Source organism: Zosterops lateralis (genome assembly GCF_965231275.1).
Source record: "Zosterops lateralis genome assembly, chromosome: 32".
In the NCBI taxonomy this organism is placed as follows: domain Eukaryota; kingdom Metazoa; phylum Chordata; class Aves; order Passeriformes; family Zosteropidae; genus Zosterops; species Zosterops lateralis.
In genome coordinates this window covers 1,950,663-1,968,021 of record NC_139792.1, presented here as the reverse complement: position 1 = coordinate 1,968,021, position 17,359 = coordinate 1,950,663, and the positions used below count along the sequence as shown (strand labels likewise).

The 17,359-nt window shown below is 55.8% G+C and overlaps 1 protein-coding gene across 1 annotated transcript in view; it reads right to left on the bottom strand.

The window, feature by feature from the left end:
* LRP1 (LDL receptor related protein 1) overlaps positions 1-17,359 on the bottom strand; it is a gene marked incomplete at its 5' end in the record, with an annotated part of 79,940 nt that overhangs the window by 57,080 nt on the left and 5,501 nt on the right. Inside the window, 3 exons of the mRNA XM_083880994.1 lie at positions 333-452; positions 1,941-2,078; positions 6,035-6,157. Coding sequence (XP_083737120.1) covers positions 333-452; positions 1,941-2,078; positions 6,035-6,157 — 381 coding nt within the window. The remainder of the gene's footprint in view (positions 1-332; positions 453-1,940; positions 2,079-6,034; positions 6,158-17,359) is intronic.

Below are 17,359 nucleotides of genomic sequence, written 5' to 3'. Positions count from 1 at the left end.
TTTGTTTCCGTCACCCTGATGCCACCAATCCTTGCTGTGACCCTCTGCTACCATTCCCATCCTCTCTGAGGCCGGGACGCCAGGAGGATGTGCCAGCCCCTGACTCCTTACACAGAGAGAAAGCCTTTTCCTTATTCCTAGTATTCCTCGCTCAGGTTTTTGGGAGTTCTATCCCATCCCATCCCATCCCACCTGTGTTGAATCAAGGTCTGCCCAGCCCCTTTCCCACATAATCAAGCCCTGGCACTGCTGTCCAACAGTGACATTGGCCACATCCCCGAGGAACCAGGGTCACCTGCATGCAGTGAGGGCTCTGCCCACCCCAGACCCACCTCTGCAGCTCCTCCTGTCCTCAGCCAGCTGGAAGGAGTGGTTGCAGTAGCAGACAGGGCCGGACAGCGTCGGTGCACAGTGGTGCTGGCAGTTCAGCGCCGAGCAGTTGGCCAGTTGTTCTGCGGGGACAGGGAAGATGGAAGAGAGAGGATGTCACTCAGGGAAGAACAAGATAGACACCAAGAACCAAGATCTGGGTAAGCAAGACCATCAGACACCCCACCAGGATTTGTTGGGAAACTTCACACTGCTCCCACCTCCCCAGAGAAGAGACAAGGACCGAGCCCCTCAGCAGAGGGAGGGATGACATGTAGGATACATGGCTGCTCCAGGGAGGGGGGTCTGAGCAGCCCCTGCCATCCCCAGTGCTGCTGACTCCACACCACTTCCAGTGGTGGCCGAGACCTTGTGCAGGGAAGTGGCATGGGATGCACTTCCAAGACATCCTGAGGGATGTGGATACACCAGAGAGCCCAGAGCTCCCTCCTGTCCAACCCTGGAGTGCTCAGAGGGGACAATGTGAGGGTTCAGCACAGGGGCTCCACTGACATTACCACCCCTAGGATGTCTGCAAGGGGGGGAGCAGGATGGGGGCAGCAGCTGGAGCAGGAACAGGGCTTGGGGTGACAATTTGGGGTGATGGCTCAAGGTGAAAGTTTGGAGTGATCGCTTGGGGTCACAGCTGGAGTTGATAGCTCGAGGTGACAGCTCGGGGTGACAGCTCACCTGCCCAAGCCCGGGGCAGTGGCAGGCTGGGACTTGCAGGCAGCTGCGAGGAAATGAGGAAATGCCTCCCTGGGGCGGCACCAGCCACAGGCAGGGGGGACTCAGCATCCGGCTCAAGCACCACCGAGGGCTGGCGGCCCCAGCGTGCCCAAACCTGTGAGCACCAGGTGCCCAAAGCCCTGAGCACCAGGTGCCCAAAGCCCTGAGCAGCTGCCCCAACAAGGCTCACGTGGCTCACGTGCTGCCCGGCCGTGAAAATTCAGATCCCACTTAAGTAACAAGAGCTCTTACTGAAATATTAATTCTCAGCTCAGGCACAGCTGCAGGAGCTGCCCCGGGCTGCTCCCATGGGATCCAGGCAGTGCAGAGGAGCTGAGTCCCAGCAGGGAGGTCTTTGGGGTCAGGGGTCTTGGTGGAGTGGGACAGGAGCCCCTCACCCCAGGCAGGGAAGGGTTGGGGAGCACAGAGGCTCTGGAGTGCAGGGTCAGCCCAGGACACACGTTTCTGAGCGATTAATCTGCGCAGCAGCACGCTGGTTTAGGGAGTTTTCCAGCAGGATTAGCCACGGGAACGGGCCAGGAGGGGGGACAAAGCTCCTGGAAATTAGGAAAAAACCACAGCGGTATCTCTTATCTGGACCAGAACCCCAGGCCTGGAGCTTTTAAACCCAGGAGACAATGCAGCTATTTCATGGCTGCAGGCTCAGGAATGATGGGCATTTCACTTCCAAGCGGCTCTGGATAATCTCTGGATCTGTGACCGTGCTGAGCTGAGCGTGGCGGGGCTCACACTCAACAGGAGAAACCAGGAAAACCTCATCACTCCTACTCTATGGGGCAGCCCCCCCTTTTCCTGGGACTATGTTGCCCCCCAAAACCTACCCCGGCAGTGCGGCCCCTCATCAGAGCCGTCGAAGCAGTCGTGGAGCCCATTGCAGAGTTTGCTCATGTGGATGCAGAGCTCGGTGCCCAGGCAGTTGTGCTCGTTGGGTTGGCAGCGGGACACTTTGCTCTGGGGACCTGCAGGGCACCAAAAGGCACAAAGGTCAGCACAGGGCACTGTGACCCCCCCAGGTGCCAACACCTTCCTTGTCCCGAGGCCGTGGCACAGGCAGGTTCATGGGGGGCCCCTCTGAGCCCAGCACAAGGAGCCTTAATCTCCATTATTAACTGGAAAAATTACAGAGGAAGCCAGGCTTTATTTTTAAGCTCCTCTGAAAAGAAGCGAGGCATGGAGACAAACAACAAACACACCATAAATCCATTAACAGGCTGAAACCCCAGGAAAAGCTCCTGCAACGTCCAGCAGGGCTTCACCCCAGGCTGGAGGTGGCTGCAGGGGTGACAACAAGCCCTGGCACAGCCCTTGCAAATCCTGACCCCTTCCATGGGGTCTCCTCCTCTCCCTGCCCCAAATCCACATTTCAGGGCTGAACACACAGAGCTACCAACACATCTCTGCCCAGCCAAAACAGTAAAATCCCATTTTCCGGAGGCTGTTCATGCCTCACCCTCCCCTCAGCAGGGCTGGCAGAAATAGCTCTGTGGATCCCCCCAGGCCCCCAGTGAGAAAGGCACAGCACACACCATGTCCAGGCACAGTCCCATTTTAGCCCAGTCACCTTCACCGGAGGCTCCAACAGAGGAGTTTGCCCTAAATAAGCTCCAGCTCTCCTTGGAGAGGAGTGTTACATCACACACAGAGCTCTGTGTGCCGGTACATCCTCATCCCACACAGCTCCAGACACTTCTGAGGGACACTGGATGTGATCCCACCGTGACCCTCAGGCTCCCAGGAGGAGATAAAAGCCCTTGGAAGCACATGGAGCTGTGGGAAGGGGACCACAAAGCCCAGGGTTTGTGACATCCCTGAGCACAGGAGCCCCACACCGAGCAGGATCCTCAATCCATCCCAGCCAAAACTTCCCTCTGTCCATCCTGGGCAGTGACACCCATTCCCTGCTCAAGGGATGCCCGAAAAATGGGAATCCAACAGGCTCCAGATGCCAGATTGCTCCTCTGTGTCTCAAACACATCCCAGTATGCTCCCAGTGAGCCAACTGGACTGGCACTGGGGTGATGGGATCTTCCAGGATGCTCAGGACACTCAGCCTCTGTCACAGCCAGCAGGGATTTGAGCTTCCTCTCTCTCCCAGCCCCAGGGCATCCAGGAGATGATTCTGGCATAATTTCTTACCGGGTGCCACTGCACAGATTTATTTTTTTGCAGAGGGTGGGCCCCTCTGTAATTGCAAATTATGGGTTAATTAAGTAACGTCGATATATGGACCAGAAGAATGGAGGGGCTGAAGTGAAGCGCCCAATTCATCAGTCAGAACTGCTCTGCTGTGTCCATTATTCCCTGCAAAGAGCCTGGATCAAACCACTTATCCCAAACAGGGCAGGATTAATCCACAAGCCACTTTGTTTGCTTTTGACCGTGTTGGCGCTAATAAATGAGCCAATTTATTACATGTGACAAGCTTGTGGTACACCCCAAGGAGCCGAATTAGATAGGAATGTTTAACCTCAAAAAACCACTCAGAAAAAAAAAAAAAAAAAAAAAAAGGAAGGATAGAAGAAAAGCAATTCTTCCTCCTGCAGTTGATTTGGCAACAGCACAGGGAGATGCAGATGAGGGGAACACAATGAGGGAAGAGGCTGGAGGAGCAGGGGTGGGATGGTTTCACTTGTGCCATCAGGATGGACAGGGATGGCAGCACTGAGGGTCCTGGTGCTGCCTCTGGGTCACTTCTGAACTCTTCAGGACCAACAGCAGATGCAGCAAGGCAAGATGAGGGATCCGAGGCCTCCTGAAAACCCTTGGATCAAAGGATGGACCAACCAGGCACCGGCCACAGCTGAGCCATGGCAAATTCCTTCCTCAGAGCTCCTCCATCAACAGGATGGAGGCTCTTGTCCAAGTGTTTTCCTCTCAGGAAAGCTCCGTGGAGCAAAAAACTGACTGCACAAGAACCATGCGCGAGCCACTCACACCAAACGAGCAGCACTGGGGACAGGAAGGGACCAGCCTGAACACCTGAGCAAAGCCAGGGAATACTCCAAAGGATTTCCCAGAGAGGAAAACCTGGCATGTGCCTGACAGGATTTCAAAAGGCTCTGGCAGGACAACGTCAGTGCCAGGCAAACACCGCGGCACCGAAGGGCTCCGGAGCCTCCTCGGCAGGAGCTGCGCCCACAGCCCGGCTCAAACACGGATTAAATGAGAGTAATAAAAGTCATTCTCTCCCTGCCAGAGAGATAAGGGGGATGAGAGGCTGCTGGAAGCCCCGGTGCCTGAGTGGCGTGAGAAAAGCCAGCCTGGCAATCCCGGAGATACCGGGGGCCCGTGCTGACAGGTCGGGCTCCATGGGAACGAGCCTGGGCAGGAGCAAGCAGGAGGCTCCACTCATCCCCTGGCCCATGGCAACGGCACAGATGTGCCCTGGCACCCCAATCTCTATGTCCTGGGGGGCACAGCATCCTCCTGACTTCCATTTCAGTGTCTAAGGGTGCAAAGTGGGAATTAGGGGAGGTGGACAGAGCTATTCAGGAAGGTCCAGCCCCTCCAGGTCCTCGGAGATTAGCTGGGAAGGGAACTGCTCCCAAGGAACTGAGAGATTACAAAGTTTGGGGTCTGTGGTGATGATGGAAACACACGGACTTAGTCCCACACATGGTGGTGAGGAGAGAGGAGATGCCAGGCTTTGGTCAGAGGCTCCCACTTCCTCATCCTGGAAGTGCCAAGTGTGTTCCAAGGGGCACAGGAGCAGCGAGGGTCTCGTGTCCTCCAGGAATGAGCCCTCAGGGGGCTTGGACCAAACTCAAGAATCTTCCAACATCCATGACCTCCACACAGAGGTGCATCCACAGCACCAGAGGCTGCTCCAGGCCTCTCACCAGCCCCAGGGAAGAGAGAGGAAGAAGGTGGAGAGGGAAGAGCATCCAAGGGGTCCGTGCTCTGGTCACCTGTCCATGTGGATCGAGCACGGATGCACGCAGCAAGCAGAACATGCCAATCAGGACGGATTTCTTCCAGTCTCTGAGCCCTCCTGCTGTAATTTTCCAGGGCTGCTGATTGACTGGAGCCAGCCAGCCCATCCCAGCCCCCCATCCCTCCCACGGAGGGGCCGTTGCATCATTTTGCCTTAAGGAATAAACAAACCCGGAGCCGAACCAGAAACTGCTCTGGAGGAGACGGTTCTGCCAAGCACAGCATGAAGTGGGAATCTGGGAGGGAGAGCTGGGACAGGGGATGAGGAGATTCTGTTAGGCCCCGTGGTGGCTGTCCTGTGGTCCAGAATCCTGGGACATGGGGACAGGTGGTTCCTTGCTCCAGCCTGGCCAGAGCAGAGCTCCCAGCACAGCGGGACTCCATCCCTGGCGTCACCACAGCTCTGACCCCTCTGCAGACACCACCCACATTCCCATCCCTACACCTCACCTAACCCATCCCAGTCCTCCGTTCCCTTCCAGAGAGTTCCACCACCCCATCTGAGGTGGGAGCACCTCCAGAGCTGTGCCCACCAGTGCTGTCCAAGTGGCTCCAACAGCTCAGACCAGTGAACCCAAGCCAGCATCCTAATCCCAAAACACATCTGGGACAGCGATGTCGCCATTCCAGCTGTTCCCTGGGACTGCCAGAGATCTCCTTCCCTCATTCCCCACACCCAGGAATGTCAAGGTGCTGGAGACAGGGTGACACTGCTGCTGACTCTTCCTTCTTTGAGCACATCCATTTAAATGGAAACAAACACAAATGAGTGATTTCCCCATTCCCAGGAGGCTGGTTTGGAACCATGGACGGATGGACGGATGGATGGACAGATGGACGGAATGGACACCCCCCACCCCGAGGGGCTGCGAGGGGAGCTGAGGTAGAACGTTGTGCAAAAGGCCACTTGGGGCCCTGGAACGCCCGTGGAGCGATGGAGCAAACCCAGAAGAAGAGGATTAGGAAGGAAAGGCATACATACATATCTCGGGAGATTCATCCGAGCCATCCGGACAATCCTTCTCCCCGTCACAGCGCCAGCCCTTAGATATGCACGTAATCTGATCTTTGCATGCAAACTGTTTGGGGCTACAAGTCTTCGGTGCTAGATGAGAAAAGAAATAACGATAATAAACAACATCAGTTTCTTTCCCAAGGACAAGTTGTTTCAAAAGAAAAATCAAATTTCAATTAAAGGCCGACATTGGTTTGGGGTTTTTTTTTTGGGGAGGGAGGGATGATTTCTTTCCTATGGCTTGGCAGAAGTTTGAGCCCGGCACCGGATCCATCAAGCCTGCCCCTAAGGAAAGGAGGAAATTTAAGCTGGAGCATTAATTACACCGGGAGAAAACAGGAGTCGAGCGCTGTGATGCACTCGCAGATTTTAAAGATCATTTAACTTGGATGAATTAGCTCCTGGGAGCCAGAGGCGCTTCGTTTTCTGTGCTAGGCAAGAGAAAAACAGGGAAAAAACCAAGAAAACCCAAATGAGAACAAATTAAAAAGTAATGCTTTTTTAAATCATGAAGACAACAGTGGGATGAGGATCCATCCATCCCACGTCCAGGACCCCAGGGCAGACCAGGAAAGGATGACCCCACATTTCTCACCAGACACATGGGGAGGGGAAAATGGACAGAGTGGAAACCAGCAGGAAAAGCCAAAATCCAGAGTCTGGGGAGGGAGAAAGGCTGGGAAGAGCCTCCTGCCCATGCCTTGAGGGGGTCACTGAAATGGGAAGGGACATTGCAATCCCCCCAAATGGAGAGGCTGCAATGGGGAGGGTCAATGAAATGGGAAGGTCACTGAAATGGGGGGGTCACTGCACCCCCCAAACATGGGATGCAATGGGGGTCACTGAAACAGGGGTCACTGAAATGGGGGGGGGGGGGGGGTCACTGCAAGGGGGGATAATTGAAATGGAAGAGTCACTGAAAATGGTGGTCACTGCTCCCCCCAGAGCTGAGATTGAAATGGGGTGGGGTCACTACAATGGGAGGGTGGTCACTGCACCCCCCAAGTGGAAGCTGCAATGAGAGGTCACTGCCATGGAGGGGATCACAGCCATGGGGGGACACTCCCATTGAAGGGGGGTCACAGTTATGGGGGTGTCACATGGAGGGGTCACAGCCATGGGGGGACACTGCCATGGGGTGTCACAGCTATGGGGGTGTCATAGCCATGGGGGGACACTGCCATGGGGGGGTCACTGCCATGAGGAGACACTGCCATGACAGGGAGTCACAGCCATGGGGGGACACTGCCATGGGGGTGTCACAGCCTTGGGGGGGACACTGCCATGGCAGGGGGTCACAGTTATGCGGGTGTCACAGCCATAGAGGGGGTCACAGCCATTGAGGGGGTCACAGCCATGGGGAGACACTGCCATCGAGGGGTCACAGCCATGAGGGGGGTCATAGCCATGGGGGGACACTGCCATGGAGGGGGACACTGCCATTGAGGGGGACACTGCCATTGAGGGGGACACTGATGTGGAGGGGTCACAGCCATGGGGGGACACTGCCATTGGGGGGGGGGGGGGGGTCACAGCCATGGGGGTACACTGCCATGGGGGGTCACAGCCATTGGGGGACACTGCCATGGAGGGGGACACTGCCATTGAGGGGGGGTGGTCACAGCCATGGGGGGACACTGCCATGGAAGGGGTCACAGCCATGGAAGGGACACTGCCATTGGTGGGGGGGTCACAGCCATTGGAGGGGTCACAGCCATTTGGGGACACTGCCATGGTGGGGGGGACACTGCCATGGGGGGGGTCACAGCTATGGGGGGGTCACAGCCATTGGTGGGGTGGGGTCACAGCCATGGAGGGACAGTGCCATTGGAGGGGGGTCACAGCCATGGGAGGGTCACAGCCATGGGCGGGGGGGTCACAGCCATTTGGGGACACTGCCATTGGCGGGGGGGGTCACAGCCATGGGGGGACACTGCCCAGCCCCAGCCCTGGGGGTGGCCAGAGCTCTTGCAAACCCAACTCAGCCGCAAGCCCTTGTTCAAGCAAAGGCAGCCACACACGCAATTCCCAAAACATTCATCTCGTGGCATCCCTGCTCTGCTGCCAAATTCCCCGCTCCCAGGATCCACTTCACTTCCTGCTCAGCCCGGGAAAGGGGGGCTCTCTGTGTCTGCATCTTCCTCCTGCCATGGGGCTGCTCCACAGCAGGGGAGGCTGCGAGGGGATGATGCTGTCCCTAATCCCCATCCCTGAAGAGTGGGAGGAAACTTCCCACCCTGTCACAACCCTGATTACTCCTCAGAGCTGCACAGGGGCTTTGCCTGATGCTGTTTGCTCTGAAGGAAGTGCAGCTCCTCCTGCCAACCTGCTTTCCTCTCTTCCTTCCCTGCTCACCAGCAGCATGGGAGCTGCTGCTCGGCACCACGGCGGGAGCTCAGCACAGCCAAGATGGAGACTGGACAGATTAAAATGGAAGGAGCATCCCTGTCCTTCCCCTCCACCTTCCCTAGGACAGCCTGAGCCTGGCCCTTTCCTCCCACCGGGCTCAGGGACAGGATCCTCCGGGTCCAGCTCTGCTCCAAATCCAGCCCTTCCACCCCCTGTTCCCAGCAGAGCTCATCTGACGCCTCCATCCCCCGGCCACAGGCGCATCCAAGGCAGGATTCATTAAGGAAACCACAGCAAAGAACTGACGCTCTCTTGGATTTCCTGCTCCTCCTCATCCTCCCAGGTCTCCAGCAACCACAGCGTGACCCACAGCTTCACCCACAGGTTTCACTTCCCAAAGGAGCAGGCAAGGAGGGCAAATCCCTGGGAACTCATTCCCAACCGGCTGTTCGTGGGATGGGAAACCAGGAGCTTGTTTTGCACTGGAGACTCTAATCCTGGAGCAGGGATGCTCGAAGGAGCCATCACTCAGCACCAGCATCATACTGAGCATTCCCAGCTCCAAGACCAGCACTGAACAGGAACACACGGGATTCCTTCCAAACATTGGAACGAGGACAACTGTCCTGAGGACACCTCCTCTTCCAGACAGGTGATGACCCAGGCAAGATGATCCCAGAGAGCTCCTCACCACCAAACCCACCCAAACCCATCCCCTCTGCCACTCCCAACCACGGGAAGAACCAGAGGCACCACAGCTCTGGCACGGCCACCACCACAACCCTGGGCAAGGAAAGGACAGAAGGTGATCTCTCCCTGTCCTCGCACAGCTCGTTCCCAGCGGGTTCAATGCCCTCGGTGCCAGGTGGAGGCTCTAATCCTGGAGCAGGGATGCTCGAAGCAGCCATCACTCAGCACCAGCATCTCCATACTGAGCATTCCCAGCTCCAGAACCAGAGCAGAGCAGGAACTCATGGAATTCCTTCCAAACATTGGAACGAGGACAACTGTCCTGAGGACACCTGCTCTTCCAGACAGGTGATGACCCAGGCAAGATGATCCCAGAGAGCTCCTCACCACCAAACCCACCCAACCCATCCCCTCTGCCATTCCCAACCACGGGAAGAACGAGAGGCACCACAGCTCTGGCACAGCCACCACAACTCTGGGCAAGGAAAGGACAGAAGGTGATCTCTCCCTGTCCTCGCATAGCGCGTTCCCAGCGGGGTCAACGCCCTCGGTGCCAGGTGAAGGCTCTAATCCCGGAGCAGGGATGCTCGAAGGAGCCATCACTCAGCACCAGCATCATACTGAGCATTCCCAGCTCCAGAACCAGAGCAGAGCAGGAACACATGGGATTCCTTCCAAGCACTTGAAGGAGGACAACTATCCTGAGGACACCTGCTCTTCCAGACAGGTGATGACCCAGGCAAGATGATTCCTCACCACCAAACCCACCCAAACCCATCCCCTCTGCCATTCCCAACCACAGGAAGAACCCGAGGCACCACAGCTCTGGCATGGCCACCATCACAACTCAGGGCAAGGAAAGGACAGAAGAGGATCTCTCCCTGTCCTCGCACAGCGCGTTCCCAGCGGGGTCAACGCCCTCGGTGCCAGGTGGACAATTAGAGAAGGTGTCTCTGTTCACGCATCCCTCACACGGAGCCAAATTCCCTTCCCGAGCCGGCGATGGCAGCGGAGCTCCGGCTCCGGGATAGGGAATAAAGGCGCCTTCATCGGCGCACAATGGGCGGCTCAGAGCGGGGCCGGGGCAGCTGCAGGGACACGTCCCCGCCTTGGCAGCCAGAGGAGAGACCCCGGCTCAAAAGGGGACTCAAAGGGGACAAAACTGTGCTAAAAACGCGGCAGAAGTTGGTCAAAATAGACGAAAGATGCGGGGGACGGTGGGAAAAAAAAAAACAATCCGACGAAGGAGGTTGCAAATGAAGAAAGGGCATTAAAATGTGGAAAAAAAAAAAAAAAATAAAAGGGATCAGAAAAGTGGCGAAATAAAAGGGCGTCAAATAAGAAAAGGACCCCCAAAAAGGCACAAAAAAAAGAGAGGACCCCCAGAAAAGGCCTTACCCTGAAAAAAGGCCATCTCAAAAATGCAATTAATAAAAGGCAAAAAAAAAGATTCTCAAAAAAAACACGTCCTCCTAGAAGGTCAGAAAAATAGAAAGGCCCGAAAAACTAAAAGGCCCAAACCCAAAAAAGGTTCAAAACCAAAGTGGTCTAAATAAAAGGTCCAACAAAAAAAGCCATTTGGGTGCAAAGAAGGGGATTGATCTCCAGGACAGGGTGGGAAAAGACATCCCAGCAGCATCTCCCCACTGCAGGGTGGGAAAGGGGACCAAGAGCCTGACACCAGAATTCCATGGACACCTGATGGGCTGGGAAAGGGGTTGGCAAACACAAACACCAAAAAACATCTGATTTTTTTGCCTAAAATAAGAAACGGACACCAAAACGGACTGTTGGAGAAGCAGATCCTGGAGCAAAGGCCATGAGACCTTAACTCCACAGATGAGCACGACATGAAAACCTGGAGAGACTGGAAGCAAAGCACAAAAATCTGAAGGAACTCCTGCCCTGCTTCCTCCTCAGCCCAGCTCCTCCTCCTCTCCTCGGGAGGAGGCGTCCGGCCAGGAAACGGAGCTGGCCATAAATACGGGCTGGGACGGGCGCGATTCACAAACCAGATGTTCTGGGGGAGAAGGGAGCACAAAAGGGAGGGAATAAACCCACTCCAGAGGGAAATATCCCCACTGTGTGCTCCTCCAGGTCTCCATCCCCAGCTTGCTCGGCTGCAGGACCCCCAAAACAGGGCAGGGTTTTGTGTTTTGGGGCAATTTTGCTATTTCTTTGGCAGAGACTGTTCCATCAGCCAGATGAACACCACGTCTTCATCTCAATGTTCCTCCTCTTCCTCCTTCCCTGTGGATCAAGGCTGAAATTCGTGGCCACTCTTCCCATTCAGAGCTGAGCCCCTGTGGGACCCCCCAGTGCCAGTTTGGAATCTTTGGCACGGAACTGCCAGAGCCTTTGAGTCACCCAAGACACAAACTCAACCACATTCAACACACAAAACCCACCAAAACCACATCTGGTATCTGAGGCTTCATCTCTCTCCCCCACAACATCCATCCTTTGTCCCCGAACTACAGGAAAAAAAACAGGATTTGTTCCCTTTTTTTGTGTGTTTTCGAAACTTTCAGTGTCCTGGAGTTTCTCTGCAGGCTCGGGACAGGCACTGGGCAGGCCAAAGCTTGGAGCCCATCCTGCTCCCTCCTCCCTGGGCTGATCCTCAAACCCTAAATCCAGTAAATTTTCCGCCTCCCAAAAGCTGAACCGGGTAATAGAGACATTTAAAATACCAAACCCTCAGGTTTGAGGCACATTTTTCCGGGGGGGGAAGTAGAAGGGAAAAAAAAGGAAGGCTCAGCTGTTTGTTTTGCATTTAAACGCACGATCCCAAAAAACAGTTCAAATGCATTTTTGCAATTCTTCCATCCGGCCCCCCTCGGAAAGGGGAAGATTCAAACCAGATCCCTGTTCCAGAGCTTCCAGGACCGACAGGGCTCCCGGCCATTCCCGCTGGAGAAGCCGCAGGTATGCGGCCGGGCTGGGGGGATGGGGACGGCCGATTGCTGAGTAAATATTGACTTTAAAATACGGTTTTCCCTCCTTTTCCCTTCAAGTCAGACTATGGCATTGGAATCACGAGGCGTTCACCTTTCCTTAAACAACTACAATAAAAAAAAAAAGGTGATTGGGAGAAGGTAAAGCCTTGCTCTGCTGTGCCAAGAGGTGTTGGAATGGCAGCTCTGTGCCATTTCTGGGTGGATGTGGGTGCTCAGATGGGCCCCAGACAGGGTTTACTCCAATTTTCCCCTTTTTTGGAACCCTCCAAGGAGACAACAACAAATCCAACCCAAACCAAACCCCACCAACAAATCCAACCCAAACCAAACCCCACCATCACCTCAGCCCCAACATTCCGGTGCTTCTCTGCTTTTCCATCCCTGGTTTCTACCCATGTTCTCACCCTTGATCAAAGGATGATGCTGGTGGGAAGCAGCTGGAAAATCCCACCTGCCCCTAAACCCATCCTGGGGTACAGGCAGGGCTGTCACCCCCTGTCACATCCCAGAGGGACAGACAGGATGGGCCCAGCTCATCCATCCCCAGATGCCACCAGCACATCCCTGGCCCTTTCCCACTTCTCATGTTCTACACATTCTCCCATTATTGCCCACCTGGACGCTCCCCATGGCAAGGGACAAAATCCATTCCCATGGGACATGGATTAGGATCAGGGGCTGGAAGATGCCATCCCAATGTCCCCCTTTGGGGTCAAGTCCAGCTCCAGCATTCCAGCGATTCTCTGGTTTTCCACCCCTGGTTTCTACCCGTGTTCCCAGCCCTGACCAAAGGATGATGCTGCAAAATCCCACCTGCCCCCAGACCCACCCTGGGGTACAGGCAGGGCTGTCACCCGCTGTCACATCCCAGAGGGACAGACAGGATGGGCCCAGCTCAACCATCCCCAGATGCCACCAGCACATCCCTGGCCCTTTCCCACTTCTCATGTTCTACACATTCTCCCATTATTGCCCACCTGGTCTCCCATTATTGCCCACCTGGACACTCCCCATGGCAAGGGACAAAATCCATTCCCATGGGACACAGATTAGGATCAGGGGCTGGAAGACGCCATCCCAATGTCCCCCTTTGGGGTCAAGCCCCAGCTCCTGGCTCACTCCAGGCAGTGACAACTCCAGAGTCCCCAAAAGCCCCCCAGTACCCCCAGTACATTCACTGAGATGGAATCCCCAGCAGCCAGGACCTGCCTCCAAACCCAGACAAAGGAGCAGAGCGAGGATGGAGGGGGGGAATGGAGAGGAGGAGGAGGATGGATGGGCGAGAGCATCCCAAGGGAGGCAGGCGACAGAGGCAGGAGCTGCCCACAGCATCCCCGCGGAGGGGGAAGGGGCATAAAAAAAATCATATTGCGGCTCCCAGGGCTGCGTCCATCCCGCAGCTCCGCCACCTGACTTCAAACGCATCCGGGGGGAGACGATTTCCATGAACAGCATCAGGAAATCTGCGAGGAATGCGCTTCCCCCCAGCCCCTTCTTCCCCTCCCGCTCCCCAGGCTCTCCAGCAGCTCCACCGCCTTCAGATGAAATCCATTAAAAAAGGAAAAAAAAAAAAAAAAAAAAAAAAAAAAAGGAATAAAGGAAAAGATTTGCATTTTAAACCAAATTCAGGAGCTGGGAGAGCAGTCCCCTCCTGCCTCCAGCCCCACTGAGAGTCCACAAGCAGAACGAGCTGAAAAAATGGCAGGAGATGGAGCCAGATGAAACGAAAGCTCCGGCATTGTCAGAACTGGGGATAATAATAATAAAAGAAAAAAAAAAAAAAAAAAGAGCTGGATCATCCAGACTGTGATGGGGAGGGGCACAAGGGGCAGCTCCAGCCCTGCAGCCGAGGGGGATTCAAGGGAGAATCCCGCTTTTTTTGGTATCTTTCTTTTTTTGCAGCTTATCTGCAATTTAAATGGAAAAAAAAAAAAAAAAAAAAAAAAAGTGGGGGGGGAGAGGGGGAAAAAAGAGAAAGAAAAAAAGCATTTGCAACCAGGAGAAAGGGGTTTAAGTCCTCTGGGTGCACTTGGATGGGCTGCAGCCATCCCTGGCCTGTGGCCATCCCTGCCAGGGTGCCCCGTGTCCCCTTTTTCCTTCCTCACAGGAGGGATGGGGAAGGGGCAGCGAGCCTGCAGAGCTCCCCCACCTCCCCTACCTGCCCAGGCTTTATTCCTTGTATTTATCCCAGCAATAAGAGCAGGGATGTTTATACCCTGGGCACTTGAGAACCCAAACAGGATCCAGCGCTCTGCACCGCAGCGGTTATTTATGGCCTGTGGCTGGAGCTGATAACACTCCCTCCAGAGCCCTGCCTGCGCCGGGAATAAAGCAATTCCACAGGATAGATTAATAGGCATTTCATCCCGGCAGCTGGGAGGGAGAGAGGGAGGGAGGGAGGGGAGGCTGCCGGGGGCTCGGTGGGGCAGGAGGGTCCGTGCTTCCTCCCGCCGGGCTGGGCATCAGCTCGCCAAGGCTTTCAAAGGGCTGGAGTCCAGCCAGAACCATTGGCCTTAATTCATTAGTCAACTCAATTTCGCTGCCTCCGCAAATAAGGACTTTGTCTGGGATGGGGAAACGGAGCAGAGCAGCTATTGTGCCCTGGGAGCGGGCAGAAAGGGCCCTTTGAGAGGACACTCTGTTGGAATAAAAGTCACTTTTATCCCAGAATAATTAGCATGCTCTGAGTACACTAATTATTCCGGCATAAAGGGACTTTTATTCCTGAGCAGCGCGGCCGCGCGGGGAGTTGCTCTGGATTCGGCTCCACCTGCCCGTGTGAACTCAGCCAGGGATGATCCAGATGGGATTTGGGATCCTTGGGGTGGCCACACCTGTGGGTCCTCACTGGGGTGCACATGGGGATCCCACCTCAGCCAGGGCAGGGAACTGTCACCTCCTGGGAGATGCTGGATGCTCCGAGAGGCTGGAGAACAGCAAGAAGGGCACGAAAACATGGAGATTCACACCTGCTCCAAGCCTCCAAGTCACCTCCTGAGGTCCCCCTGGGGACCTGAGTCTCCTGGGGGACCTCAGAGCATCTCCCAGCTCCGGGGAGCACAAGGTCACGGAGCCACCGTCACACGGCGCAATCTCCAAGGTCTCTCCAGGGATAACAACCCCTGACAACACCCAGCCCTGCCCTGCTCCTGCCACAGTTTTTGGCTGTCACCAGCTCCCATCCCAGTCCCCAAAACCAAGCCCAACCAGCCTGTGGGGACATGACTCCAGTCTCCCATCGCCTCCGCAGCACGTGCTGCTGGCAAGGGCAAAGGTCTGGGGATTCCTTGACAGCATATTCTGGAAAAGCAGGTCCTGCACGGCTTCCAGGTGGCAGCTGCTCCACTGGAAAAACATCCCTGGCACGGTGAAATGGTCCCATCTGTCTGTAACTGGTACAAACGGTGAAAGAGGAATTGGCACACTCATCCCTGAGCTGATGCTGCGTCCCAGATGCCTCCTGACCCCTTGGCATCTCCATCAGATGCTCCCAGGGGGTTCCTGCGGGTCAGGGATCCTGCTTTTGCCGGTTTTAACTTCTGTAAAGTTGCAGGAAAAGAAAATTTAGGGGTTTATGCAGCTGAAAGGGCGTAGGGCTGGGCAAGGGCCGATGGCATCAGAGTGGCTGCTGCTGCGAAGGAGGAGAGCACGGCAGTGGTGAGTAAGCAGCGCCGGGCTCCAAAAAATCCGCTTTTCCCGGGGGAAAACACGCTCCAGGCCGGCAGAGGAGAGGCTGAGCAAACCCATCTGGAAGGGCCGGGGGCTGCGGCAGGAAGCGGGGCCTTGGCGTGGGCACCGACCCAAGGATGCAGAGCTGGCCTGGGGAGGAGGAGGAGGAGGAGGAGGAGGCAGCACAGCCCCACTCCACGCGGCGCTCGCCCCGGTGCCCCGCAGCATCCGCCCGGGCGCTGGGAAGGCGGCTGGAGAGGGAAGTATTAAACCCAAGTGCTTCCTTTTCCAAACAATAAAAAAAGCACCACGACACCCGCCGGGAGGAAACTCTTCCCAGCTTTTTATCCTGTGCTGGGGGACCGGAGAGGTGCAGCTCTCAGTGCCTGGAGAGGACGGATCACTGTAAGCATCGTGGTTTGGGGTGTCCGTGCCCCCCCAGTCAGAGACCCTCAAGTGTCATAAATCTTCTGGAGCCACTCTCCTGGCAGTGACAAAACCAGGGACAGCTAAAGGGTGTCAACATGTGGCAGAGGCTCCAGCAGAAGCTGGAGTGGGTGGGCACGCACTGGTAACCCACCAGCAGCGTGCCAGAGGGCAGGGTGGGCAGAGAACATCCTGCTGCTCCCCAGGGTTTGTGTCCCTGTGCCATCCTTTAGGCCACAATATTCTAATTCTGAGAAAATCACCAGGTGCCAGCATCAAGGGCACAGGGAGGCAGAGGGAGGGGACACCAGGAGGGACTCGGTCCTCAATGCAGAGCCAGGGGGTGCAGACACTCCTGCACGAGCTGCTGCCCAGCTGTGATTGTTGGTGCCCTGACTGAGCCATGTGTGACCCAGGAGCACAAGCCTGTGCCCACGAACAAAGAGCTGCAGGTAAATGGGTGACATTGATGCAATTCAGAGCTCTCAGCACATTTCAATTGCCTGGCAGCCCCCAGCAAACAAACCCTGCCACCCTCAGAGAGGCTGGGGCATGGCGGCAGCACAGGGATGGCTCCTAAAACCTCCCCCAGCTGGAATCCTCCTCGACTCAGTCACCAAGGGATGGATGGCAGAGCCCTGAGTCCAAGAGCAGTGACTCCTCTCCACCTCCTGCAACTGCAGCCGCTCTCAGTTCAACAGCAACCCCCAAATTCACCCCCCACCTGCCCAGCTCTGGCACACCCAGGATATGACCCCCAACACCTGCCCATTCTCAGGACAGACCTCCCCAATACCTGCCTGTCCCCAGGATGTGACCCCCAACACCTGCCCATTCTCAGGACAGACCTCCCCAACACCTGCCTGACCCCAGGATGTGACCCCCAACACCTGCCCATTCTCAGGACAGACCTCCCCAATACCTGCCTGACCCCAGGATGTGACCCCCAACACCTGCCCATCCTCACCATGGTCTCATTTGGAGAAACAGCATCTGGCAAAGGGGCTAATTAGTCCACTCAATTAAAGATGCAACTTCCAACTCAATTAGACTCCCTCCCAGACAGCCACAATTCCCACTGCTGCCCCAGTCCATGCGTTTTGGACATCACAGACCTGCTCTCACCTTCCTGACACTCCCTGGAGCCCGGGATGCTCTTCCCATCCCTCCCCTCGGTGTCACTGCAAGCACAGTCCCACCG